We start from the raw sequence: 26,455 nt of genomic DNA on the forward strand, positions 1-26,455 counted from the left end.
TCCCCCTAAAAGTTTATTTGGTTGGTCTGGACTCACGTGTGGCCTTTGATTAAATTCCTAAGGGACCTGAAGAAGACATTTCTACTGCAGAGGGTTAGGGGCACCTGAGCAAGGACCCCACTCCCCAACTCCGGCAGTAGTGGCGGGGGGAGGCAGTTCTGGAGAATGAACCACACAAGAAAATAGGAACTCACAGGGCAGGAGAAGCTGGTCAGTAGTCTCTAAGTGGGTTAGATCCCTTCCCCCATCATATCAGAATCTTGAGAAATGGGAAAACAACAGGAAGGAGGGGATCAAAGGAAGCCAATCTCTCACACACTTTCCAGGCAGAGCAGAGGTGAGAATCAAGCCGGGGTGAGAGGTGGGTGGAGAGCCCTGTTGGAGGTTGTGGCTGATCCCTGGTACTAGCTTTTCCCCTGGGGACAGGAAGCCCTAGGAAGAGGGGGCTTGAGGGTCCCCAGGGGATCTTTCCTCCCTCCCCTGCATGAGGCAGAGGCAAGCTGCCTGCCAACCCCCTCCCTCAAGGAATGGCCTTGCCTGGGAATGCCCACCACACACAAACTCTTCTTTTTTTTCTAGTCAAACTCTGTTTACTCCTTGGCCTGCCTCCCTCCTTCCTCCCCTCTCAACCTTTACTTCTGATTTCTATTTCATGGAATTTGGGATTGACGTTAAACTACAACAGTGCCGCCAACACCAAGTCTTGCAGGAAAAAAAAAAATACAAAGAAATTTAACAAAAAAAAAATATATTAATAAAAAAGTTCAAAAAAAGGGGGGGGAATTGTCCTCTCCTTTGGGTGCGATGGATTCAAACCCAAGCTCGCAGAAGCTCTCCAGTGAACGAGCCCTCTTGGGAAGTCCCAGGCCTCTTAGACAGTCTCGCCGCCCCTAAGTAGTTGAAGAGATCCTTCCCTTAAACTCCAAATCAGAAAGGCCTGAGGTCAGAGGATTCAAGATTGCTCTGCAGGGCGGCCCAGGCGGGGCGGGGTCCTGCGATAGGGGCGGGGAGAGGGAAGGATCAGACCAACCTTCCTCGGGGCTAGGACCAGGAAGCGCTGGGGGGAGAGGAGCGGAGTTGCGACTGAAGCCAGGTGAGGCTGGCGTCCTGGTCGGGGGAAGCTGACACCGCCGAAGAAGGGGACGGGGGTCTCTGCGGAAGAAACAGCGCCGGGCTCTAGAAGGAGGGGCATAACTGCACTAGGGAATGGGAAGCCAGGTGGAGACCCGGCGTCGCGGGGGAATAGGCGGGGCTCCAGCGCAGGCTCGGTAGCGGCGGGGGCGGGGCGGGGCGGGGCGGGGGCGCATGCGTAATGGAGGTCTCGGGCGGGATTTGGGGACAGGGTGTCTTGGGACCCGGGCCCTCAGGAATCTGGTTTATTGCAAGCCTGTGCAAAAAAGGCCGGATGCTTGCTGCCAGAGGGTTAAGGCCCTCTCCGTTTCCGGGCTCTGCCCGCCAGGATGGTGGCGTCCTCGCTGAAGCTTCAGGATCTAATCCAGGAGATTCGTGAGGCCAAGACCCAGGCCCAGGAGCGGGAGGTGATCCAGAAAGAGTGCGCCCACATCCGGGCCTCCTTCCGCGATGGGGACCCTCTGCACAGCCACCGCCAGCTGGCCAAACTGCTCTACGTCCACATGTTAGGCTACCCCGCCCACTTTGGACAGGTACTGGGCGTGGACGCCTCCCGTCCGAGTTTGATGAGAGAAGCTAGTGGGGCACGGTATCGAACACCCCCCTCACTTGTTTCTCGATTTCTTTATTCTACGGAGTTTCTGGGCCCTCACAGTGTGTACGGCAGATCTCCTTGCCCTTTACAACCTCAACTAGTCATCAGATGGACGGAACCCCTCATTCTCTGGCCAGCGCCATTCAAGGCCCCTCCCCTTCTTCCATTCTTCTGTTTCCTTGAAACTAACTGAATCTCCTAAACCTCTATTCTTGTTGAACGGGGCGGTCCTGGGGTAGGCTGCCCCCACAGGTTAATCTGGTGTAAAGGAGAAAGAAAAGCCGCGGTTCAGTGCCTCCGGTTTCACCCCTGCCCCTTCCTGGTCTGCCCCCTTCCCTGTAGATGGAGTGCCTGAAACTGATCGCCTCCCCCAGGTTCACAGACAAGAGGGTGGGCTACCTGGGGGCCATGCTTCTACTGGATGAGAGGCAGGATGCCCACCTGCTCATTACCAACAGCATCAAGAAGTGAGAGGGTTCTGGGAAGTACTTGGAATCAGGGAGATGGGAGAGTGGGGAACTGGGAAATCCCAGGGGTTTGCCTGCTGTAAGTACTGGGAAGGACTGGACTTCTCAGAGGCTTGACTGACTGTCCTCCCCAAACTCTGCAGTGACCTGAGCCAGGGGATTGAGGCTGTCCAAGGCCTAGCCTTGTGCACACTCAGCGCCATGGGCTCTGCCGAGATGTGCCGGGACTTGGCCCCGGAGGTGGAGAAACTGCTCCTGCAGCCCAGCCCCTATGTGCGCAAGAAGGTGAGGCGGCAGGCTCTAGGCTCTTGCTCCTGCAGAAACCGTCCTGTCTGCCACATGACAGAGGTGGGGGATTCCATCCTGGCAGACCCTCGCCCTCTCTGAGCCCCCTGACCTCTGCAGGCTGTTCTGACTGCAGTGCACATGATCCGGAAGGTCCCTGAGCTCTCTGAGATCTTCCTCACACCCTGTGCCCAGCTGCTTCATGAACGCCACCATGGTAAGGCCACGGGGCTCCTCGTCCACTGCCTCAGCTCTGGCTGTGGGCAGAAGGGAGCCCTAGGACAGGAACAGTAGCTCCCAGGTGAAGGGCGGCCTGTGCATGCAGACACGCACACAGTAGACTCCCCTGTGCCCTGTCCACCATTCACTCCCTCGCCCTGACCCAGGCATCCTGCTGGGCACTGTCACGCTGATCACCGAGCTCTGCGAACGAAGCCCTGCAGCCCTCCAGCGCTTTCGAAAGGTGGGCTGGTGTAGGGGTGGGCCCCGGGCCAGGAGGAGAAGGGCAGTGGGGTTGGAGGGGGCTGAAGGGAGAGAGGATTAGGAAGAAGGCCCAGGTCAGGCTCTGCCCTCCCTCCAGGTGGTACCCCAGCTGGTGCGCACCCTCCGGACTCTGGTGATGACAGGATGCTCCACAGAACACAGCGTGTCTGGAGTCAGCGACCCATTCCTGCAGGTGGGCCGATCCTTCCCTGCTGCATCCCTGGAACAAAAAGCGTAGGCAGCCCATGGCCAGTGGTCCCCTCCCAGACAATACTTTGGTTCATCAGTAACTTGGGCAGGAGGGGTGGCAGGCACCAGGTCATCCCAGGTCCAGTGTGCGGAGGGGGAATGCCTGAAAACTAGAAAATCCAACTTGGTAACAATTTTTTTTTTTCCAAAAGACTGTCCCCAGATCTCCTGGCCTCACTCACCTCTGAACCCTCCCAGGGCCCAAGGGAACAGAGGAGGTTGGGAGGGGGGAGCGCAAGGAGGCTGTTGGGAACCAGCCAGACCCCTCACAGTGCTCTTAACATTGGATTTCTCTTCTCAGCCCCTTACCCCCAACTTTTATTTAACCCAATTTCAGGTCCAGATACTTCGTCTGCTTCGGATTCTGGGTCGGAACCACGAGGAGAGCAGTGAGACCATGAATGACTTGCTGGCCCAGGTCGGGGTGGGGGCCTGGGTTATGGGTGTTGCTGTGTGACCCCACTGGCCTGAGCATCCCTCCCATGACCACTCCCCATGTGGTGGCCAAATGATCGTGTCTCCACTTCTTTCTGGACTGTGATCTCTCCTGAGGTCAGGGACACAGTCTGTTGCAAATAGTTGGGGGCGGGGGATGGGTAGACTTTTGTAAGCTGTTTGAGGGATGACATGAGGAAAGGCCGGAGCCTCTTAGAGCTTCTCTCCCATGCACGCAGGTAGCCACAAACACAGACACCAGCCGAAATGCAGGCAACGCGGTTCTGTTTGAGACGGTGTTGACTATCATGGACATCCGCTCTGCCGCGGGCCTGAGGGTACCTTCCCCGAGGCCCCTCCCCAGGGCCCCTCCCACCCACTTCAGCCGGGCAGACAGGTCCTGTTCTCCGGTTTCTCCTCCCCACCCTGGGCACCCTGTGCCACGCGGTCTCCACTCCTGAATGAGCAGGCTGCTCCTTCCCTGACTCCCAACCTCTGCCTCCCATAGGTTCTAGCTGTCAACATTCTTGGCCGCTTCCTACTCAACAGTGACAGGAACATTAGGTAATAGGCCCAGGTGTCTGGCAGGGCTGTGCCACTGAGCCCTTGACCCTCTGCCCTCCTCCTTCCAGAATCTCCGGATTCACCCTCTTATTTCCATACCAGGGCAGGACGGGTGGGGAGAGGGCTGACGGCCAGGGTATGCTAAGGACCCTCCTGCTCTGACCAGATATGTGGCGCTGACGTCCTTGCTGAAGCTGGTGCAGTCTGATCACAGCGCCGTGCAGCGGCACCGGCCCACAGTGGTGGAATGTCTGCGGGAACCTGATGCCTCCCTCAGCCGGTAAGCAGGGCAGAGGAACCATCGCGAAGAGGAGAGGGCCCAAGCACAGGGCCAGCTCAGCAGCTGGAGAAAGGGGACTAAGGAGACAGGTGCCTGGGAAAGGGAAACCCCAAGGACTGTCATGGGGTGACCTGGGAGACTTTGTCTAAACACATGTTTCTTCTCCAGGCGGGCCCTGGAACTGAGCCTGGCCCTGGTGAATAGCTCCAATGTGCGAGCCATGACCCAGGAGCTTCAGGGCTTTCTGGAGTCCTGCCCCCCTGACCTACGGGCCGACTGTGCCTCTGGCATCCTACTGGCAGCAGAGAGGTGAGGGGATAGGTGCCCAGGAGGTAGAGAGGGTGGAATCCAGGGAGGGTCGTTGGCAGGACTGAAGAGTCATGATGTCCCCTAGGTTTGCCCCAACCAAGCGGTGGCACATAGATACCATCCTCCGTGTGCTGACAACGGTGAGGCAGGGGCTGGGCTGAGAGCTGGGTGGGAGCGGGCAGGGTTCACCACGCTGACACAGCCACATGCACCCCTCCAGGCAGGCACCTATGTGCGCGATGATGCAGTGGCCAACCTGATCCAGCTGATTGGGAGCGCCCAGGAGCTCCACGCCTACTCTGTGCGCCGGCTCTACCGTGCCCTGGCTGAGGACATCTCCCAGGTACTGTGCCCACCAGCAGGCGCAGGACTGCCCACCCCTCTCATCCCTTCCTGGGCTACCTGCTCCATACACCAGATTCCCAGCTGCTTTTCCCCTAGAGTCACAGCACTGTGTCTCTCTCTCTTTTTTATCCTCACAGCTTTCTACTTAGTAGAGGAGTCACTGAAGGACCGAGCCCTGCTTACAGTTAGAACACCTGGACTTCTGTCCTGGTTCTGTTATCTCCTGTCTGTTTTACCACAGATGACTCGAACTTTCTTCACACCAGGTCTCCTCAGCCTTCTACCCTGCCTACCTCCCAGAGCTGTCTTGATCAAACAGGATATAGATAAAAGCTCTTTTGGCATGTATTAGTTCTTATTACTACCTTGAATGCTGAGTGAATTCACAGATGCCAACCAATAACCAATATGCCAATACCACTTTCCATTTAACTTAGTAGGCTAGGCAGAAACCACCCACCCCTTCCTCAAGGGAGGACACCCTCACTTCATCCTCACTGCACCCCTTGTGGTTAGGCCATGGTGGTGGGGGGGGTTGTTTTGCTTTTGGTATTTCTTTCTGAATTTTACCCTACAGTACTTTTAAAAACAGAAACAATTGATTTACAATACTGTGTTAGTTCCAGGTGTATGACAAAGGGATCCAGTTATCAGATTATTATTTTTCTAATGTGGATCATTTTTTTAAAAAAATCTTTATTGAATTTGTTACAGTATTGCTTCTGGTTTATATTTTTGTTTTTCTGGCCCTGAGGTGTGTGGGATCTGAGCTCCCCAACCAGGAATCAAACACATACCCTCTGCATTGGAACACAAAGTTGTAACCACTGGAATGACAGGGAAGTCCCAAGATTATTTTCCATTATAGATTATTACGAGATAGTGAATGTAGTTCCCCATGCTATACAGTAAACCCTTGCATATTTATTTTATATATAGTAGTTTATATCTGTTTATCTCCATACTCCTAATTTATCCTTCCCGTCCCTTCCCCCATTGGTAACCATACGTGTTTTCTATTTCTGTGAGTGTTTCTGTTTTGTGTATGGATTCACTTGTATTATCTTTTAGATTCCTCACAGAAATGATATCACACTGTTTGTCTTTCTCCGGCTTATTTCACTTCGTATGATAATCATGAGATCTGTTGTAGGTCATGTAGTTCTTATACTTGGCCACTAGAGGGCAGAGGAAGCCCAGGAGCCAGGACAGAGCCCGGAACTAACAAAACTGCTCATAACTGCTCCCTGTGCCAAGGCCCTTCCCTTTCCCCACCCCTGCAAACTCCACTATCTCTGCACTGCCTGAAGGGATGTCATGGGGTCTGGAAGTGAGGAAGGGACCCAGACGCTGGCCCAGCATGTTTCTAATCCCCCACAGCAACCACTGGTGCAGGTGGCAGCCTGGTGCATCGGGGAATACGGAGACCTCCTGCTGGAGGGGGCCTGTGAGGAAACTGAGCCCCTGCAGGTGGGTCCTGCGTTGGGGGTACACTGAGGAGGGACATGTGAGGGGAGTCAGGGCCGGCCCAGGATCACGCTCTGTGTGCCCCGCCCCTCCGAAGGTGGAGAAAGAGGAGGTGTTGGCACTGCTGGAAAGGGTGCTGCAGTCCCAAATGTCCCTGCCAGCCACCAGGGGATACGCCCTCACGGCCCTCATGAAGCTCAGCACCCGGCTCCACGGGGACAACAAGTGAGACTGGGTCCTGGCCCCTCCCAGAGCCTCTTCTTGGTGCCTCCAGTGAGGGATGTCCCTTCACCGCGCCCCCCAGTTTCTGAGTTTCCCTCCAGGCCTGCACCTCTATCCCCAGCCCCCTGTCCTTAGGTCCTTCCTTTTGAGCCAAGTATCGTGGGTCTCTCCCTGCTCTGTGGGGGCCTCTTCCTTCCCTGCCCCATCCTAGAGGCGAAGGGCAGGGCAGATGGCCAGCCCCAGTCACAGACCACCCTGTGGCCCAGCCACATCTGCCAGGTGATGTCCATCTATGGGAGCTGCCAGGACGTGGAGCTGCAGCAGCGGGCGGTGGAGTACAACGCCCTCTTCCGGAAGTACGACCACTTGAGGTGCGCCACTGATGGTGTGGGACCCAACCCCCAGCTCGCTCCCTAGTGTCCCTTTCTGGGTACAGGGGTCTCAGCCTTACCTGTGCCTGCCCACAGTTCGTGGACGCTAAGTGGGCTTCCCACCCTCCTTGTTCATCTGAAAGCCAGCAAGACTGTTCCGTCTTAGGAAATCAGAGGGGTACTTCTGACCCGCCATGAGCCCAGGTCTCTCGTATTCTTACCCCTCCTCCCACACATCTCTTGTGAAAAGCCCAGGGTCTACCCAGAGGGGTACACCTGCCTTCTTCCTCTCAGGGCTGCCGTCCTGGAAAAGATGCCTCTTGTGGAGCGGGGTGGCCCTCAGGTCGATGAGGAAGCAAAGGAAAGCAAAGAAGTAGCCCAGCTTTTGGAAGCAGCCCCTGTCCCCACAGGGACTCAGGTGAGAGGGCTGGGGGAGCCCTGGGGGAAGAGCATGGTCCAGCTTCCATACCCAGCCCTGACCCTTCTGCCCTCTCCCCAGGCCTCAAAGCTCTTGGATCTGTTAGATCTCCTGGATGGCCCTTCTGAGAATGCCCAACACCCTCCCCCTCTGGATCCCACTCCAGGAGACACTTTGATACACCTCCTTGACCTTCCCTGCGCTCCCCTACCCCCTGGTAAGCCTCAGCAAAGGGGAGATATCTTAAAGAAGGGGCGGTGGAAATAGGTGCTTCCCCTTCTAAGCTGAGGACCAAGATTCGGATTCCCTCTTCCCTGCTGTGTGCTCCCATCACATCCCTATCTTAGTAAAAGGATTCATTAGATCATACCAGTCCCCTCCAATGTCCTCCCTTTGTTCAGGTTTCTTAATTCTGGCCCAGGGTCTTGCTTCCTCCCTGCCCACCTCACACGCTTTCCCACTACCCGCTCCACTGGCCCCCTCTCAACTCTCAGGCCCTCTCACCTCAAGCCCTTGGTGTTCATATTCTTTTCACATGGAATGTTCTTTCCCCAGCACATTAAAATAACTGGCTTATTCTCCATCTTCAGCCTCAGCTAAAATGTCAGATGCTTCCCCTCCCTCTTCTGTTTAAGTTAGTTCCCCCCACAGGTTATTTCCTTCAGAGCACCAGTTACAGGCTGATTGTTTTCTTGTTTATTGTTTTTCTCTCCTAAACTGTGAGCTCCACTGGGGACCTCATCTTCTTGTCCACTCGATCATTAGCATCTGGAGCAGTTCCCTGCACCCAGTGGGTGCTCATTTAATTTTTCTTGCATGAATGAATGAACTGTTATCTTCAGCCCATATACTGAGTCACTTCTCTCTCCCTACTGCAGCTCCCATCCCAAAGCTCAAAGTATTTGAGCGTGAAGGACTTCAGCTGAATCTGTCTTTTGTTCGACCCCCTGAAACCCCTACTTTGCTGTTAATCACTGTCACTGCCACCAACACCTCAGGGGATGACGTCACCCACTTCATCTGCCAGGCGGCTGTGCCTAAGGTTTGTAGAAGACCAGGATTCAGAGGTAGCCTGGATACTCCAGGGAAAAAAGCCACTAAGTAGAGGAGGTGGGAGGGGTGGAGGGAGGATGAGATGAGAAGGGAGTGACTGTAGAGACAGGTACTTGGGGAGTCGCGGGAAGAGGGTTTAAAACTATTGGGTGTGGAGTGGTTGCCTGAGCCAGCCAGCTGCCTTACTGTGTGCTCTGTCCAACCTCCTGTGTTCAGAGTTTCCAACTGCAGCTCCAGGCCCCCAGTGGAGACACTGTTCCAGCCCAGGGTGGCCTTCCGATGACCCAGCTGCTCAGAATCCTCAATCCTAACAAGGTGAGCTCCAGGAGCCTCTCGAGGCTAAGACCTGGGGCAGGGAGGAGGAGTCATTCGTGCTTACCCTGGTCTTTGCTCTCCTATTCCTAGGCCCCCTTGCGGCTGAAGTTGCGCCTCACCTACGACCACTTTGGCCAGTCGGTACAGGAAATCTTTGAGGTGAACAACTTGCCTGTGGAGACATGGCAGTAACTCAGCCTCCACTCAGAGCCTGAAATCCTCCTGTGTTCCCAAATCAGGAGCCCCAACTACTTGGAGCCATAGCTGAGGGTGACCAGCAGGTGGCACTCTGGTCCTGTGCTTGCTGCTGCAGAAACTGGGGTGGGGGGAACCCCACAAATGATGAAAGCCCAATAAAGCCCTAAGGGGCAAAGCCATATTTGAGGTAGAAAATGTCTGTGAATAACAGCCAGAGAAGAGCCTTCTTACACAGGAAGTAGGTATCTTGCCCTAAGCCTTTGGAACTGGCTTCAACAAAGGAAGGTTTTCTTTCTACCCCCTTTCGAGCTGGGGGGCAGATGTGCCCCTAAACCTCCACAGGAGGCACTCTACTCTCTAGGCCAGAGCAGGGCACAGGGGCAACGTCAAACCAGAAGTTCCAGATCTCTAACAGGAATCCTCACCAGCTTCCCCAAGCTGCTGCTGTTCCCTGTAGCCCAGAGCAGGGAAACCCCTGCTGCCTCCCCTCCTCTCTAACTCAGCTGTAAGGCAGTTTAGGAGCCGCTGGCAGAATCAATGGCATCGACCAAGGGAGGGGGGTGGCAAGGGATTTTCCTGTGCTTAACTACTGATCACGGCTAAGTGGAAATCCTATAAACACGAGCGGAAATCAATGGAGGCTGCTTAGCGGCTGGGGGAGAGGGGCGGCCCACAGATTGCATCTGACGGATGAGGGAGAGGAGGCAGCCAGGGAAGGCTCCAGGAAGGATAGCGGAGGGTAGGGTGAAGGAACAGGCAGAGCTGGAGCGAGAGGAGTCACTGTGGGAAGGAGAGCCAGAAGGGAAGAGGCACGGTGAGCCCAGGAATGAAGCTCCTCAGCCCCAGAGCTCTCTTCTGCATCGGGGAAGTGACACCCCAGCCCCGTGTCATGTCCAGATCTCCAGTCTCCTAAGGCTTCTCTTTGGAGCCGTACACTTCTAGCAGGCGCTGATAGTCCTGGGGCCGGAAGCGCTGCAGGTACACAATCAGTTTAGCAGGTGCCCTCTCCTGCGCCAGCACACCTACAGGCAAAAGGAGAATGAAGAGAGAACCAGACAGCCACAAATACTTTGCCTCTCCCTGCCCACGCAGCTGGACCCCAAAGTTGTTTCCAAGGCAGCGCTGGGATTCTGAACACCGTCCAACCAGCTTATCTAACCCACCAGCCTACTCCCTGATTGGCCTGGGGAAGCGGGGCCAAAGAGGGCCACTTGAGGCAGAAGTGGGTCTAGGAAGCCAAGCACGAGCCTCTCCTCTGGCAAGGAGAAGTGGTGAAGGGCACTCAGGCGCCAGGAAGACAGAGGGTGCCTCAATAGCAACTCATTTCAGTTCCTGCTCCTGTCCCCCAATCAAGATTAAAGCCTCTCCAGGCAGGCCAAAGCTCATTAGCTTGGTAATGAAGCACATGCAGAGATGCACACACAGAGAGAAACCTAGGGGTGTAGAAAGGAGAAGCAGCTCCAGCCATGAATGAGGTGGGATTTGCAGAGAATTCTAGCCTCCGCGGTGTGGAGCCACAATTAGCCAGTGTCTGATTGTTAATGCCTCCGGGAGCATGCTGGGCCAATAGCAGGGCACTCAGTGTAGGTTTGCTGAGGAGGCAAGAGCAACACTCCAGGGCTGTAAGGCCCGTGGGATGCACAACCCTGTACTTGCATGGATGAACTGTGTACAGGGGAGCTAAGCCTGGGAACAGAAGAACTAACCTGCTAATGTTTGCCCCGCTCTCTGTCACATGGGAACAACATTCTTGACTTTTACTCAAGCCAGTAGGACAAATGAGGATTTCATTATAAAAATCAGAGGACAGGAGTTGTGGGGAGAAAGGATGGATGGAAAGATTGAGGAAGAGAACTGACAAATGGAATCAAAGGACACCTGGAGTGGCTAGAGGTCTGAGAATGACATGAGCCAATGGCTGGGAAGGATTAGAGACACATGGAAGGATTCAGTACAGGTTAGACAGCTACTGCAATAGAAGAAACCGGATTTGATAGAGCCCTGAGCAAACAGGGCTCTAGAAAACTGCTAAAATAATTCCTCTTAAAGAAATAGCCTCGAGATATCCTGACAATTGGCCCAGTGGGTACACTCAGAAGAAGAACAAAGGAAGTACAGAAGAGCCTGTCTCCCTCACCAAGCAGGCTGCTGAGGTGGTGGATCTTCTCCAGGGCAGCTGGAACTTCAGCCTCCTTGTGCACCAGTGCCTCTACCTCACCCACAGCGTAGCCAAAGTCAGCTGTATCCAGGTCCACCCTGAGCAGCCGCTCCTCTCCGTCAGCTCCGGACAGCACCAGTTTCCAGGCACTGCGCTTCGTCACAAAACTAGCTACTAACTGCAGCCCCAGGGGGCCCAACACAGCAGCCACGCCCCCAGCCCCCGGGACCTCAGCCCCCAGCACCTCACAGAGCTGGACCACAATTGAAGGCTCAGCTGTGAGTTCCTTGTACTCAGTGTGGGGTCCTGAGACACTTGCCGCTCCAGGACATTTGAGCTCCCATCCACTGCCTTCTCGCTGTCGCAGCCAGTAATCAGCTCGCATGAGGCTCAGCTCAGGGGTGTCATAGTAGCTGTCTCGGAAAGTGACTCGGTGCTCCAGGGTACCCCCCAACTCTTGCAGCCGCTCCTCTGTGCCGGGCCTGGGAATGAACTTTCGCTCCACTTCAATCAGGCCCTGGGCCATGCTACCTGCAGTCAGTCAATCAACAAACACTGATGAGCTCCCGAAGATCCCTCCCCCCGGAAGAACTTGTGAGGGGCACACACTGTAGCAGGGCTCTCTGTCGGGGGTCCTTCCTCCTTGCTTCTGTGATGGATGGCCCTGTCTGTCTCTGATGTTTTTTAAGGCTCAGCAACAGGCACAGGTCTCCAGTTAGATCCCTTCTGCTGCTGATGTCCTAATTCCAAAGGATTCCCTGGAAAATCCAAGGGGCTCTCTAGAAAGCAAGCCGTGTAGCGGGTGTCCTTTCAACGCCCCTCGCTCGACACAAGCTACCCCGGGAGTACGGCTACTCACTGCCGGCGATGACCCCGCCCGATCCCCCCAGAGCACCGACCCGCGGAGCCTCGGGTCTCACCTGAAAGCCCGAGGGTCTCCCTCTCGCGGGCCCTGGCGTAAGGGGAAGGAAGCCCACGCCACGCCCGCGAGGAATGCCGGAAGCAGTCCCTGGCTCCGGACCTCGGCCCGGTTCTCTGCGCTCGGGGGAGGTCCCGGCACAAGCGGCCATATTAGGCCCGATGTAGCGATGGCGAGGGCAGCCTTGGGCCTTGAAGCCTGCTAAGTTTTGAGGGGCCGCAACCTCCGCGGTGGGCCAAGAGCGAGGATGGCCCCCTCCGCTCTGCTCCTCATTCCAGACCCCTCCCAGCTCCCGAGGGGCGGCCCGGGTCTCAGGCCGCAGGCTGAGCCCGGCACCCTGGAGCCCGGGTGCATGATGGGACGTGTAGTTCAGAAGGGAAACCGCTTTCTCGCTCCACTCGTCGCTATGGTGACAGGAAAGCTGCGATTGACGCCTGTGGGAGTCTGTCTAAAGTTAAGTCGGATGGAAAAGGAACTCAGACCCCATTCCCGCCTTCAACACTCTCACTTCGTTGGCAGATGGGCCTGGAATACAAGCCACTCACTCAGACCCTGTCCAGCAGATACTTTATTGTGGTGGCCCATTAAATGCAGGCCAGTGGCAATAAGCTGGGGGAAGAAGAAAGATAGCTAAGACCAGTCTAGCTACTCTAGACTCTGGAGTTTTAAACGGGAGTTAAAACATCCCCAAGAATGTTCAGGATAACGGTGGATGGGAGAGTTGTTTCTGTGTGTGTGTGCAGCTTGAGGGATCTCAGTTCCCGGCCAGGAATTGAACACCAGCCTCCCACAGTGAAAGCCAGAATTCTAACTACTAGGTCACCAGGGAAGCCCCCTCCCCCAACGACTTTCTGTAAGAGGAGGAAATGATATTTTGGATGAAAACTAAAGACATGATGGGATTTCAACGACTGGAGACAAAGAAACAGTATGAGCAAAGACCCAGAAGCTGGAGAGCACCTGCCCAGTGTTTAAGGGAAAAGAGATGAAGCTGGAAATACCGCTGAGCAGACTGGAAACGGCTTTGCATGCCAAACTGAGGAGTTCTTCTGTTTCCTGTGGCCCCTGTGCAGGCTTCGTCAGGAATGGGAGAAATACTTGCATTCATTTAAAATATAGGAAGACATGAGAATGGCACTTTGACTGCTTTGGGAGACAAAATAGAGAAGGCTGCTTCTCCTTACTGCCTCTCAGGATTATGATTACCTGGAGGCACCTACTGTATGTCTGGTTTTTGGGTGAGGTAGCCTGCTGAGAAACAGTGGTTCTTGTCAACTCCTGGCTTCCCTCCTATGATGGGTGAGAAGGGCTGGGTTCTTTACACTTATCCTTTCCCCAGTATGTTTCTGGAAACATGTGACCCATGGGAGGTACAGTGGAGAGGACACTGGTTTACGGACATGGCATCTTGAACCTGGCACGTTTTGAATGTTTATCTGCAACCCCCGCAACCTGATGACAGGAACCAGTGTGCAGGGAAGAGAGGGACCTCAGCCCCTAACTCCTTTCATTGGCCTGCTTTTCATCTGTCTTTTGCTTTTAAGTTTTGTTGCCCAAAGGAAGAAGTAATCTCTTCCTTGAGTTATAGGGTCCAAATCCAGTAGGGCAGAGGCAGCAGTTTAAAGAGAAAGAAAGATTAGACTCTGAAGTCAGTCAGACCTGGAGTCAACTCCGGTCTTCACTTTATTGGTGTTTGGTTTTGGGAAAGCTACTCCACCTCCTGAAATCTCTGATTTGTCTTTAGTAAAATGTGGACTGCCTCACAGATAAGTGTGCGGATTCAGTGACAAACTGTCACATCATAGAGATTCAAAATATTAGTTTCTTTCTCCTTTCTTTTTTCCTGTGAACTCTAGGATTTTTTTTCTCTTCTTCTTCTATTAACAGAAGTAAGCTGTAGCAGCTAGTATGGGCTCTGGAGTCTCAGCATCAGGATTTGAATCCTGGCTGGGTCATTTACTGGCCATGTGACCTTGGGCCAGTTAATTATTTGTGCCCTGGTTTCTGGTGCCAGGGGAAAGAATCTGTCTGCTGATGCAGGAGACACAGGTTCGATCCCTGGGTTGGAAAGATCCCTGTGAAGGAGGAAATGGCAACCCACTCCAGTATTCTTGCCTGGAAAATCCCAAGGACAGAGGAGCCTGATGGGCTATAGTCCATGGAGTCTCTAAGAATCAGATAGGACAGAGCACACATGCAGGCCTTCCTAACTGTAAAATGAGACTAGTTATGGAGATTAAATAAGTTAATATATGTTAAAGTGCTTGGTACTGTCCCTAAGCACTCATTAAGTTTCAGCAGTTATTAGAATATAATGGAGTTTATGTAAGCTGATAAACTGAAAATAAGGATGGGGAACAAGGCCCTCTCCCCACCCCACCCGCACCCAACTCTGGGGACTATGTGACCGCGTGAAGGAGACAGAAGTTCCGGTGACTCAGAGTAATTGCTGCGGCAGACAAGGTTCTATAGTGCCCAACTGGAAGGGAAGGGAATTAATAAGGCAAGAAGAAGGTAGTGAAAGTGAGAAAAAAAAAAAAGAGAGAGCGAGGTCTCTGGTGCTTCTGGAAAGCTCGTAGAAGCCATGGCTTGCTCTAGAGCTGATTTAAAACAAAAATAGTAATAACAAAACACGTGTATATTTCTGTATCGACAGAAGAAAGAGGAGGAGAACTCGGGCACGTGTTTAAAATGCTCTTTGCAGGCACCGGCTTGGACCTGGAGCCACAGTCAAGCAGGTGGCCGGCACCGCAGTCCGCCCGTCATAGGTCCCGCCTACAGTCTAGTGAAGCAAGCAGACACCAAGCTCTAGGGCCGGCGGGCGGGGGCGGGGGCGGGGGCAGCCGGACTACAACTCCCGGCGTACTCCGCGGCGGGCGGGCCGCTGCACCTGCTCAGTGGGGCCGCCCCGGGCGCCTGGGTATTGATTATTCCATTGTGTGGGACGCCTCGGCTCCAGCCAGTGAATGAGGCGGAGGAGTGAGGGCGAGGAGGAGGAGGAGGAGGAGGGCGAGGAGGAGGAGGAGGAGGAGGCAGGGAGCGAGCGAGTGCCCAGGGTGAATCAATGGAAACCCCCTCACGAAGCCGGGAAAACACTTCAGCCGCAGCCAAATAGCATTGATTATTTTCCTTCACTTCCCTCACCGCCGTGAATTTATTTATTTATTTTTTTCCATCTCCGTCCCCGACGCCCCGGAGTGAGCGCTGGAGGGAGGGAGGAGGAGGGGAAAAAAAGGAATCAACACATCGGAGAAGTCCCTTCCAAGAGCCACCCCCTCCCCTCCCCGCCTCGCGCTGCTCGGCGGCCGCGGTTCGACTCCCGTCCCTGCTTCCAGCTGAGGTGTAAGTGCATCGATTTCCGATGCTGCTGGGTTGGTTGGTTTTTTTTTTCTCCTCTCCCTCTCTTCTTCCCTTCCTTGCTCTTTGGAAGCTTGAGGCGGAGGGGAGAGGAGGCGCTCGGAGACTGCCGTTGGAGGGCACAGAGAGGGACCGAAAGGGACTGGGGGAGGGGACCCAGACCGACAGACGGACAGACAGAGAGCCTGAGGAGAAGGAGGGACGGGGTTGCGGGAGGGAAGGAGAGGGCCTGCGAGAGGGCGAAGAGAGAGATGCCGGGGTGGAGGCAGAGGCGGGGAACGGAAAGGCATCGAAGCTGGACTAGGAGCCAGCCAGCCGGACGGGCGGAGGGTAACGAGAAGGCTAGACGGGTCGCGCCGAGCAGTACGGGGAGCGGGGATCCCGGAGGGAAGAGGAGGCCGGGTGACTGTGGGGGCCCGGAGCTGTCAGTCTGGAGGGGCCTGGGTCTCGGCGGCCCCCCGCCGGCCTCAGGCTGGGTGAGGAACGGCGGCTAGCAGGCGGGCTGATGGATGGGCAAGCTCGCCACGGGTGGGAGGGTGGTACCCTTAATCTTTGATTTTTAGGTTTTGCCTAAAGTTGAGTTGTTTGTTGCTTTTTGGTTTTTGAAAGATGCGACTAGTAGGTGAGGGGAGGCCACCGCTCCTGTTCAAGGTGAAGTGTGCCTCTCCTGGCCCCCCAACTCTCCATCCGCTCTTGTCTGTCCCTCTCTCTGAATAGCTCTATCATTGAGCACTTGAGCACGCTGCGCCTGTTGCCCTGCCGATCTCTGTCCCTGTGTCCCTACCTCTGGATTTTGCCATTCTCATTCATTCTCCCCACCCATCCATCTCTGGGTCTGGGTCTGTCTGTGTGTCACTGTCTCCGGATGTGACTTCCTATCCGGGCGATCCACTCGCTGTGTGTTCTTGTCACTGTGTGTCACACCTTGGCTGCCTGACTGGTCTACCCATCTAGGACTCCGTGCCCTTTCCTTCAGGGTCTAAATGGATATCTCTGACCTTTTCAGGCTGCCTTGGAGTGTGCTTATCAGTCATGATTGATGATTGTGGTGGTCACTGGTCAGGGGCCTGGAAGAGTGGAGGGATAGGTGTATCTTCCCCAAGGATTCAAGTGCCCTTTCCGCATAGCCAGGATGGCCTCGTCTTCCATCTTCACCCAGGGAACTTTGGAACTTCCTAGCATTGTTAACTGTCCCCTTTGCCATGTGCTTGTGTCCGCTATCAGGACCTCACCGCTGGTCTCCTGCATATCACCTGCCTCTCCAGGAGCTTCCCACCACGTATCTCTTCCTCACTGACTCGATTTTCCTGCCTTCCCTCACTTTACCATTATATATTTTTTCATTTCCCCGTTGTTTCACCCCCTTTCTTCCCCATCCCCATCTCCCATGATCTCCTTTTCTATTCTTCACCTTTGTTCCTGTAATCTGCCCTCTTCTTCCCTTTTCTCTTTGGTCACTCTAAGTTTCTTGTATTTTTTACCCTCTCACTCAGCATTTTAACTGCAGCAGCAGAAGATACCAGGGAGCAAAGGGGCTGGGAGAGTTGGGGAGTATGGTTTGTGAAGGCATATAAACAGGCCAAGATATCAATTTAATGGGCTTCCAGGGGCGTATAACCCCTTCATCAGTCAGAGCCATTATGTTTTATTCTATGTCAACTTTGATTTTGTAAGGGGACATTCTCTGGGACTCAGAGCTCCACCCTGCTTGGTTGCCCCTTGTCCTTCAGTTCATTCTAGACCCTGGTGGCTTTTTCTCTACTTTCTAATTTGTCTTCTTCCTGGGTCCTTGATCTTATCATATTTGGATTCAGTGTGCTTCTTCAGGAGGCAGTTTTCATCTATGTGACAGAAGCTATCTTATGCAAAGGGCCAGGTTCATTCAGCCTAAAGAATGGGAAAGGTGGATAAAGAGTGGGAGAGTTTACCTTGTTTTAAGCCCCTCATTGTTTTTCCAGACTTCAGGGGCTTGAAGGGTAAAAGGAGGAGGTAGATATGGGTAGAAGATTTCAGAGGTGAACACCGACAGAAAGGAAGAGGAGAGAAATAAATGCACAGAGTAGAGAAACGCATGAGGAACACGCAAAGGAAGAGAAGAAAATTCATGCAGATTGGGGGCAGGGGAGGAGTCAAAGGGTGATTCATGAAAAATTAGGAGAATGAAACAAAATATGAGTTAATAATGATACAGGAGACAGGGAGAGAAAGGATAGACTATTTCTCAAGAGGAAGGTCAACAGAAAAAGCAATATGAAATGAATAAATACAGTGTTAAGATGGGGGAAGGGAGGAACTGAAGAATAAGATGAGGTGGGAAAAGAGTATACTACAAAGAAGGGGGATGGAAGGCAAAAAGAGGACTGCTGAAGCAGATCAGAGCTGCACAGAGCTTGGTAGGGGAAGAGGAGAGGATGAGGTATCAGAGGAAACAAATGCCTCTGGTGTGAGGAGGACACAGCATGATGGATGCAAAGAGAGCGCCGCAGGAGGGGCAATTTGGAAAAAAGGCAGAGCAGACATACCATTGGGAGAATCCCAAAAGAGAGAGATGCCAAAGGAGAGGAGAGGAAACGCCAAGATAGCTGGTGAAGAGAAGGAGAGATTTGGCTCATTCCGTTGGCCAAATCCTTCACTAACCTACTGGAGGCCTTTGCATTTCATTCCCAAGCGAGGGCAACGTGAGCACAGAGATTAAAAAAAAAGAAGAAGAAAATTCCCATTTACTTTAACTGATAGGAACTGGAATCTTTCTAGCCCCTGAGCACCAAAGACCTACAGCCTCTGATGTCATAAATTGCTGGTGTTGCCTTGGCAACCTGACAGGGTTCCTCCCTTCATGATGTCAGAGCAGCAGGTGCTTAAGACCTACAGAGGAACAACTTGCTGCTTTGCTGGGGAGCTGTACACATATTGGCCAGGGCCACAGTCAAATCTGTAGGATTCCTAGGTTGGTAGTTTGACCTTGCCTCCCTGCAGCTATTCTGAGCTCCAAATGAAGTCTTGTTTGTGGGCACCTGAGGTTCCCTAGAGCCTGGAGGAGCAAGAGGAAAGGCTCTTAGCAGACAGGGGCATTGAGGATGGGGTGGTAGGACTGAAAAACAGGCAAAGAAGGAAGAGAGTGGAAATTGGCGGTTACAGAATGTGAAGGAAGAAGGGACTTGTGAGCAGGATGGAGAGTTACTAAAAATGTAAGATGAAGCTAGCTTTGGGCTTTGGAGGAATGGACACGAAGCTGGAAATGCAGATTAGAGGGGACAGGAGCCATGTCAGGGCCGTGTGAAGCAGAGACACAGAAAAAGGAAGGATCTTGAATGGAACTTGGGTGTGAAGGTAAAAGAGTGGGTGGGGGGGAAACTCTGAGAGAAGCTGTCAGTGAGACCCAGGGTTAGTCCTGATGGCCATATGAGCAGGCACTGCCTGTGTCTAGTTTCTGATTGTTTTCTGGCACCTAGCACAATGTCTGTCACACGGGATGCTTACTATCTATTGATCAAGATGGTGAATAAATAAGAGGAGGCTAAGGAAGAGGTGCCCGCCTTCCTTTCACCCCAGCTCTCAGGCCTAAGTCTGCATAAATGGGTGAGCTGAGAAAGCAGACACTGGAGGAAAGGACTGGAGGGCAGTCACCAGAAGTGCCTGTGAAACCTGAGGCGGAGAGAGGAGACCCTGGGTTAGGGGCACACTCAGAGGCATCCAGGGCTGATCTGGGGAGGCTGCAGATATCCTGGGAGAAAACATGAATGAACAGTCTTAGGAGCCCAGGAGGAAGATATGGAGGAGGCTAGAAAAAGGAGGTGGTTTCCAGAAAAGGTTAAATTGTTTCTAAAGACAGAGTTGGAGATTTGAATTGGAAGTAGCATCCTTAACCCACCCCATTCCCAGTCATGAAACCACAATGGAATCTGCCATATGTAAATACATAAATACACATGCATGCGTGTGCACAAACATGCTAGCCACAGAGGTCATAAATCAGTACAGACCCAAAATCGTGTCCAAATCTGGGCAATTACAAGGAAGTCAGCGTTGGCCAAGTGGGCCAAAAGGCAGAAAGAGGCACAGACTTAGATGTAAGAAGCCCTGAGAGGGATGGTCTTGACGTCTGACTATGCGTTGCATTGTTGGAGTCTAGAGGTATAGAGTAAAACAGGAGATGCAAGAGATGCACAGCACATCACAACTCTGAGATCTGTGAGCAGGCTGCTAAACACAAGCCGTAGAGGGAAAGGATGCACCCAATCAGGAATTATAACTTAACCTGTGCCTGTGGTGAAGAGTCAAAAATGCCCTGAATGGATCAAAGGAATCTAGGAAAGAAGCCCTGGAAGAGAGGTCACAAGCTGGGAGCCCTGAGCGAGTCTGTCTATAATAAGAATGGCCAGGGCAGCTGGAGAAGGGTCTGGAGGGCGGGGGCCTTCAGCGAGGACAGTGGCGGCTGGATGCACTGTCAGCCACTGCCATGGACTTGGGCAGCTCATATTTTGCAGCAGGCGACAGGCTGTCGACACGGCGGTCCTTTACCTCACCGTTAGAAACTCATTTCATTGATTTTTCCATCTTTCTTCTCTGGCTTCTCAGTCATCCCACCACTCACTTTTCCAGAGCCCCTTGCCTCTCTGTGGAAAGCTCCAGGGGACTTCCTGCCCACCCCTCCTCCACCCTAGGCCCATGAGATAGGGTGAAGGATTTAGAGGTGCCTTTCAGCACCCTGAGGTAATCCCATTGGCTCTCACTGCCCCCATCTTATAGGCACAGTGCAGACCAGGGCCTCTGAGTCCAGTTGTCTAGGGTACCCAGCTAAGAGGTTGACAGGGCCGAGATCCACCTGTTCTCCTGTCACCAAGCTGTACATACTTGGAAGAAGACACCTTTTCCTAATCCCTCCCAAGACAGCATGGCACCCCCTCAAAATATCTCTTTCAAAGTCAAGTGAGAGAATAGGAGCTGTCTCTGCACTGGAGTGGGAATACATGATTACACTGAAGCCAAGGTTCCAGGTTGGGAATCACAGCAGGGCTATCCACTGGAACAGTGACAGCACTGGGGCCTGAGCAATTAGAAGGCGTAAGTAGCGCGTGGTTTCTGCAGAGAAGAGGGCATTCACATGCAACGTCTGGTCCTGTGTAGCGTGTTGAAGTGCGCAGCTGGAAGGGCAGGGGTGGGTGAAGAAATGTTTACTTCATGTGTAGACATTTCCGCCCTGCGTCCTTCAGTCACAGCCAGCTACCTTCAGCTTCTCCCTTTGGGGCTGGGATTGGGCTAAAGGTCAAGAGTCAATTGTCAGTCATTTGGCTTCGCAGTGGAGGAGGGCAGAGGGTGGGAGGGGAGTGTTAGACTGTTTCCCTGAGGAACTGATGGGGTGAATACCACTTCCATCCTCAGATTTCTTGTTCTGGTTTCATTGGTGACACCCCCCACCCCCGCCCCGAGGCCCTCTGGCCCATCCTCTTTCTCTGGTCTTGGTGAGGTGGTTTCTCTGGGACCCAGTGTGTCTTGAGTCTCTGAGTCTGGATTCTGGATTCACCTCGACTCAGGTGCCTGCCATCCCCTATCACAGTTGTCTTCTTTTCAATCCAGCCATTTCCACCTCTGAATCACTTTTCTTGCTTGCACCAGACTCCTCCTTCCTCCCATTCCCAGCGTCACCAGGCTATGTGGTCTTCAAACCTAGAGATAAATCCCAGTGCTTTAGGGACAGGAGAGTGCTTGAGGTTAGGAAAAGGGAAGACTGAGGAAGGCCAAGACAGCGAGGCAGGCGAGGCAGGGCAGGGAAGAGTGGGAAAGGGGGAAGCGGCAGAATAGGACAAGAAAGGTAAAAATCATGTGACTTGGAGCCAGGAGAGCCGGAGGGAAGGCCACAATTTAAATGAAAAAGGAAGGAGGGCGGTAGGCTGAGGCTGCGAGGACTGCGAAACGGAAGCGAAAAACCCGGAGCCTGACCCCCTGTAGAGAAATGAAGGCCGAGAGGAGGAGGGAGGCCGAGTGGCTGCGGGAGAGGGTTAAGGCGGAAAAGGCAGGCGGCCGGCTCGGCCTCCGCCTCAGTCCTGAGTTCAAGCCGTGCCGGCTTTGACCCTTGTGGGAGGAACTGAAGTGGCAAATTAACGACGATAATGAAGTCACTGCTCCTTGTTTGTCTTTGCAGGTTTCCCCTTGAGATTTGTCCTTTGGCCAGACGGGGCAGCGTGGGGGAGGGGAGGGCCAGCAGCAGGGCAGGGCGGGGGAGGGGAGCGGAGAAGGGGACGGCGAGCTGGAGACGCCGCGGACAGACAGACCGGGGGAGGCGGAGGGAGGGGTAAAGGAAGCCAGGACTGGAAGAGAGGAGGGCAGGCGAGAGAGGCGCGGAAAGATGGGACGGGAAAGAACAATGGGGAAAGGGAGAGGGAAGCCTGGAAGGAGGAGCAGAGGCCCGGGAGGGAGAGGAGCGGTGGCAAGGGGAAATGGCGAGCCGGAGGGGAAGAACGTGGCCGGGGCTGTGCGAGCTGCAGCTGGCGGGGCTGGGGGCGGGGCCTCATCTCCATCTCTAATGGCTGTGAAATGAGGTTAGCTCCATTAGAGGCGGTGAGAGTGTAACGAGATCACACTCATTAGGGCTGGGCCATCCCAGTAATTACCACCACCCCAAACACGCCCGCGCCAGCCGGGCCACCGCGCACAAACAGGCACGCGGCAGCACACCCGCCCAGGACACCCCCACCTTTGACCGGGAAACCCAGGGCCCCAGGGGTGTAACCGAGAGCCTGGGGAGCCCCTTCGCTAACCCCGAAGAGGTGCCCGGACAGTGCTATAGCCAGGCCCTCAGCCACACATAAGATCAGAAAGCAGTAAACACACACACACACACCAAATCAGGGAATTAGATAGGTGGATGAGCAATTATCGTTCCCATTTATTGATCACATACAAAGTGCCAGTCTCAATAATGATCATCTCAATGGGCACAACTCTATAAGGAACTATTCCCCATTCTATTTATGAAGAAACAAGCTTTAAGCAACCCACCCTGAGGACATTTACATCATAGGGAACAGAACTAGAATTTGATTCCAGACAATACCATACCTTTTTTTTTTTTTCTGAAGTTCATAGACTATTGAGACTTCCCTGGTGGCTCAGACAGTAAAAGCATCTGCCTACAATGCGGGAGACCCAGGTTCGATCCCTGGGTCGGGAAGATCCCCTGGAGAAGGAAATGGCACCCCACTCCAGTACTCTTGCCTGGGAAAATCCCATGGATGGAGAAGCCTGGTAGGCTACAATCCATGGGGTTGCAAAGAGTGGGACGTGACTGAGTGACTTCACTTTCACTTTTCATATACTATTATGAATACACATGTGTAGACTTTCAGAATTTATCACAAATCTGTGGTAGCTATCTCCATTTCACCTCCAGTCGCCAGACAGACACAGACATGCACCTAGAATGGCCAGGGCCCCTGCACAGACAACAGTGTGAATAGCACTTCCTGGAGGTGCACAAAGCAGCAGCCTGTTCTGGCCCGTCTTACCGTAACAACTGGGAGAAGGCCATGACAAGCCCAAAGGAGAGCGTGACAGCACGTATGCTCAAAGGCAACACACACTAGGGCAGAGCGGCACCCTCAGACTCACAGATCTCATTCAAAATACTACCAGCCCAAACTTGCTGCTGCTGCTGCTGCTGCTTAGTCGCTTCAGTTGTGTCCGACTCTGTGTGACCCCATAGACGGCAGCCAACTAGGCTCCTCTGTCCCTGGGATTCTCCAGGCAAGGATACTGGAGTGGCTTGCCATTTCTGTCTCCAATGCATGAGAGTGAAAAGAGAAAGTGAAGTCGCTCAGTCGTGCCGGACTCTTTGCGACCCCATGGACTGCAGACTACCAGGCTCCTCTGTCCATGGGATTTTCCAGGCAAGAGTACTGGAGTGGGTCACCATTGCCTTCTCCAAGTCCAAGCTTAGAGGCTTACAAATTAACGAGAGCAGAGCGCTGGAGTCAGGCTACCTGAGGCCAATCTCGACTCTATCTTCCAAGTCAGAGACCTTGAAAATTACATAACCCATCTAAGTCTGCTGCCATGTTTGTAAATGGGAATGACTAGCTGTATCTATTTTATCAGATTGTAGTGGCGGATTCGGAGAAAGCAATGGCAAGTCACTCCAGTACTCTTGCCTAGAAAATCCCATGGACGGAGGAGCCTGGTAGGCTGCAGTCCGTGGGATCGTTAACGGTCGGACACGACTGAGCGACTTCACTTTCACTTTTCACTTTCACACATTGGAGAAGGAAATGGCAACCCACTCCAGTGTTCTTGCCTGGAGAATCCCAGGGACGGAGGAGCCTGGTGGGCTTCCGTCTAGGGGGTCACACAGAGTCGGACACGACTGAAGTGACTCAGCAGCAGCAGCAGCAGTGGCAGATTAGGTGATATGATGCTTCCAGAGGGCTCAGCACAGTGCCTGACACATGATAAATATTTAAAGATATTATTTGTTGTTGTTGTTGTTTTAATAGTATTTAAATAGTCATTACCATCACAAGGGTTCATGAGAATCAAAGAACGAGAAGGATTTTATATACACAGCCATTTACAATGGTATCCTTCCAAATCTAGAAGAATTGCATGTAATTCTTTTCAAGCTCAGGGAGATCAAAGATCTTCCACAGAGGTCCCCCATGCCAGGATCAGACAGGATCCTGAATCTGAATTCAAGGGTACAGCCCCCTGTTCTCTCACTGTGGAGGCTGATACAGAAGAGTTCAGGACTGACTTGGCATGGTTATCTAAACCTGGGTCTCTCCAGTGCACCTGAAGATCACACACAGCTCCACACTGCTGTCCTAACACTTGCAGCATCATTGAGGGAGACACATTGGCAAGAGGCTCCTGTTCTCTCTGGGACATCAACTCCAGCAGCCGGCATGCTGCGGCGCGGCACGGCGCATCTCAGCAAAGGGACGCAAATGTGCATGGATGCCCCTCTCCGCTTGTGGTTTTAATCCGTAGCTTCCCTTTTAGCACAGTCTCCTCCCTCCCTCCCCCATCTTCTTCTTCTTCTCAGCCTCTTCTTTCTCCTCACACCCACCCAGTTCCCTTCTGCCCACCTTCAGCATCTTGCAAAGTGTAAGAGAGAACCTCCTTGCTCCATCCTTCTCACCGGGGACAGGCCCCTGCCCAATATGATGCCAAAGCTGGGAGGTCTTGAAGAGACATTGACAGGCAGTGTTTACCTGTGCAGATCAAGACCCAGCTCCCTGCCCCTTCCCTGCCTCTCCCTCCTTTTCCCTCCCTCCTCTTCTCTGCCTTGGCTGTCCCTTTCTTCACTCTCTCTCATACTCCTTTCCCTGCCTGCCTCAATCCCTGCCATTCTTATTTTCTCTCTTTTGGACAAAACTTCTCTTGCACAAAGTAAGCACTCCCTAAATGCTGGGGTGCCGGGGAGAGATCTAAAAGAGATAGGTGGAATTAAAATGGAGGAATAGGAATACCTTTTTGTTGTTGTTTTCTTTTTAAATATAGAAGGTGAGCTTTAGAGACAGAGACAGTGATAATTTTAATGCAGGGAGAAGCCATAAGAGTTTTGATCCAAGTGTGAACCTGGGCAGAGCTTCCAGTCTCTGGTTAGGGATAATGGGGTGGATCTAGACCCAGCAATCGAGAGGGCCTTTGAGAAATGAACACTGCTGCTGGGCAGACTACATTGAAATCCTACTCACCAAAGAATCTGCCCTCAGTTAAAGGGCAGAGATGAGAGGAAGAGGCCAAGGTCAAGAAGGGGCAAGGCGGAAGGAAAGCATTGGCCTAGCCGCACACATCTTGCCCAGCTCTTCAGGGAGAGGTAGGGTGGGATGGGAGGCAGTGCAGGGAAAGCCAGAGAGAAGGAAAGGAACTGACCTGATGGACAATATGGGCACTTTTCACATGTTACCTGCACTAGTCTTCAAAAAGCCAGGTAAGGACAGCAATGTGTGCAACTGTGTGATCCCACAGAGGCACTGGAGAGACCCAGGCTCAGCAAAGGACAGGAAGCCAGCTCTGAACCCTTCTTCTGTAGGAGCACTCTAGACTGGGGGCCAAGGAGTTTCCAGGTGAGGAAACAGACTGGGTAAGTAACTTACCAAGGTTGCACGGCTGGTGAGTGGGGGCAGCCGGGACTGAACCTGGGTCTGCGTGAATCCTTAGCCCATGTTCTTCCACTGCCTTAGAAAAGAAATCGCATCTGGTTAGAATTTCTTTGCTGTTGGTACCAACTGATCCCCCTAACGTGGGCACCCAGACTCCCATCTTCCCCTTCCCTCTGTGGCTGCCTCTTGAAAGCAACAGGTTGAAACCGAAAGGAGAGAAAGGCGGGACAAAGTGAGTGTGGAGGGGGCAGCCTGGAGTTGGGTTTCAGAGAAAGGAAAGGAAAGTTCCCCAAAGCAGGCTCCAAGGAAAAAGAATAGATGGAACACTTGAAAAGTTGGCAAACAAGTCTAGAGGGCTCTGACTGGAAATCACTGTATGCAAATTGTAAGCAAATGTGTCTGGTGCCCTCTGGCTGACTTTGCTGGGAAAGACTTTGCCCTGCCAGTGGGTTTGAAGAAAAGTAAGGAGAGGAGGCTTTGTTTTTAAAGGGGGGGAGCTGGGAGGAGAAAGCCACTCTGTCACCGGGCAGGCCTGTCCTCTCCTCAGTGATGTTCCCTTTGTAACCACTAGGGAGCAGTCCTGTTGCTTTTCCGCTCCAGCTCTGCCCGAGATGGGCGGGGGCTCCGGCTCAGGGGAATCCTGGTGTTGCTGGGGCTCCAGCTCCAGAGGGAGCGCCCCTGGCAAGCCTGGCCCCACACCCCTTGGTGAGGGGCACATTGTTTCCTCAGGCCTC

At 53.4% G+C, this 26,455-nt stretch overlaps 3 protein-coding genes across 5 annotated transcripts in view; 2 read left to right on the plus strand and 1 right to left on the minus strand.

The window, feature by feature from the left end:
* Positions 1–1,029: 1,029 nt before the first annotated feature.
* Positions 1,030–9,368, plus strand: AP1G2 (adaptor related protein complex 1 subunit gamma 2). 3 transcript variants are annotated; one of them, XM_088839991.1, is made up of 22 exons: positions 1,030–1,093; positions 1,460–1,664; positions 2,069–2,193; positions 2,337–2,478; positions 2,599–2,695; positions 2,865–2,941; positions 3,041–3,154; positions 3,548–3,628; positions 3,885–3,983; positions 4,154–4,209; positions 4,376–4,489; positions 4,658–4,798; positions 4,884–4,938; positions 5,019–5,141; positions 6,524–6,613; positions 6,708–6,835; positions 7,099–7,203; positions 7,498–7,621; positions 7,703–7,838; positions 8,500–8,663; positions 8,891–8,989; positions 9,080–9,368. In XM_088839991.1, the coding sequence occupies exons 2-22, from the start codon at positions 1,461–1,463 to the stop codon at positions 9,179–9,181; spliced, it is 2,376 nt and encodes a 791-aa protein (XP_088696117.1). In that variant the 5' UTR covers positions 1,030–1,093; position 1,460; the 3' UTR covers positions 9,182–9,368. The 3 variants fall into 3 exon arrangements, with proteins under 3 accessions (XP_088696117.1, XP_055292230.2, XP_088696118.1); XM_055436255.2 differs by having other exon boundaries at positions 3,059–3,154; XM_088839992.1 differs by lacking the exons at positions 1,030–1,093; positions 1,460–1,664; positions 2,069–2,193; ... (3 more) ...; positions 3,041–3,154; positions 3,548–3,628 and adding an exon at positions 3,747–3,762.
* THTPA (thiamine triphosphatase) lies at positions 9,361–12,616 on the minus strand. The gene is made up of 3 exons (XM_055436256.2): positions 12,266–12,616; positions 11,325–11,876; positions 9,361–10,209 (listed from the first exon to the last, which is right to left on the minus strand). The coding sequence occupies exons 2-3, from the start codon at positions 11,869–11,871 to the stop codon at positions 10,097–10,099; spliced, it is 660 nt and encodes a 219-aa protein (XP_055292231.1). The 5' UTR covers positions 11,872–11,876; positions 12,266–12,616; the 3' UTR covers positions 9,361–10,096.
* Positions 12,617–15,295: 2,679 nt separating this feature from the next.
* Positions 15,296–26,455, plus strand: part of ZFHX2 (zinc finger homeobox 2) — a 28,209-nt gene continuing 17,049 nt past the window's right edge. The window contains exons 1-2 of the mRNA XM_088839993.1: positions 15,296–15,606; positions 25,588–25,685. The gene's annotated coding sequence lies outside the window, so the exon portion shown is untranslated. The remainder of the gene's footprint in view (positions 15,607–25,587; positions 25,686–26,455) is intronic.

This window comes from Moschus berezovskii, chromosome 9, assembly GCF_049115385.1.
Source record: "Moschus berezovskii isolate FMDL1 chromosome 9, NW_MosBer_1.0, whole genome shotgun sequence".
NCBI lineage: Eukaryota > Metazoa > Chordata > Mammalia > Artiodactyla > Moschidae > Moschus > Moschus berezovskii.

Bases quoted from the DNA above. Each gene is read 5' to 3' on its own strand.
- AP1G2 (XM_088839991.1), top strand. From the start codon at position 1,461: ATGGTGGCGTCCTCGCTGAAGCTTCAGGATCTAATCCAGGAGATTCGT. The intron at 3,629-3,884 runs GTCGGGGTGGGG...CCATGCACGCAG, and splicing joins TGAATGACTTGCTGGCCCAG to GTAGCCACAAACACAGACAC. The intron at 4,210-4,375 runs GTAATAGGCCCA...TGCTCTGACCAG, and splicing joins AACAGTGACAGGAACATTAG to ATATGTGGCGCTGACGTCCT.
- THTPA (XM_055436256.2), bottom strand. From the start codon at position 11,871: ATGGCCCAGGGCCTGATTGAAGTGGAGCGAAAGTTCATTCCCAGGCCC. The intron at 10,210-11,324 runs GTGAGGGAGACA...TTTTGCCTGTAG, and splicing joins CCACCTCAGCAGCCTGCTTG to GTGTGCTGGCGCAGGAGAGG.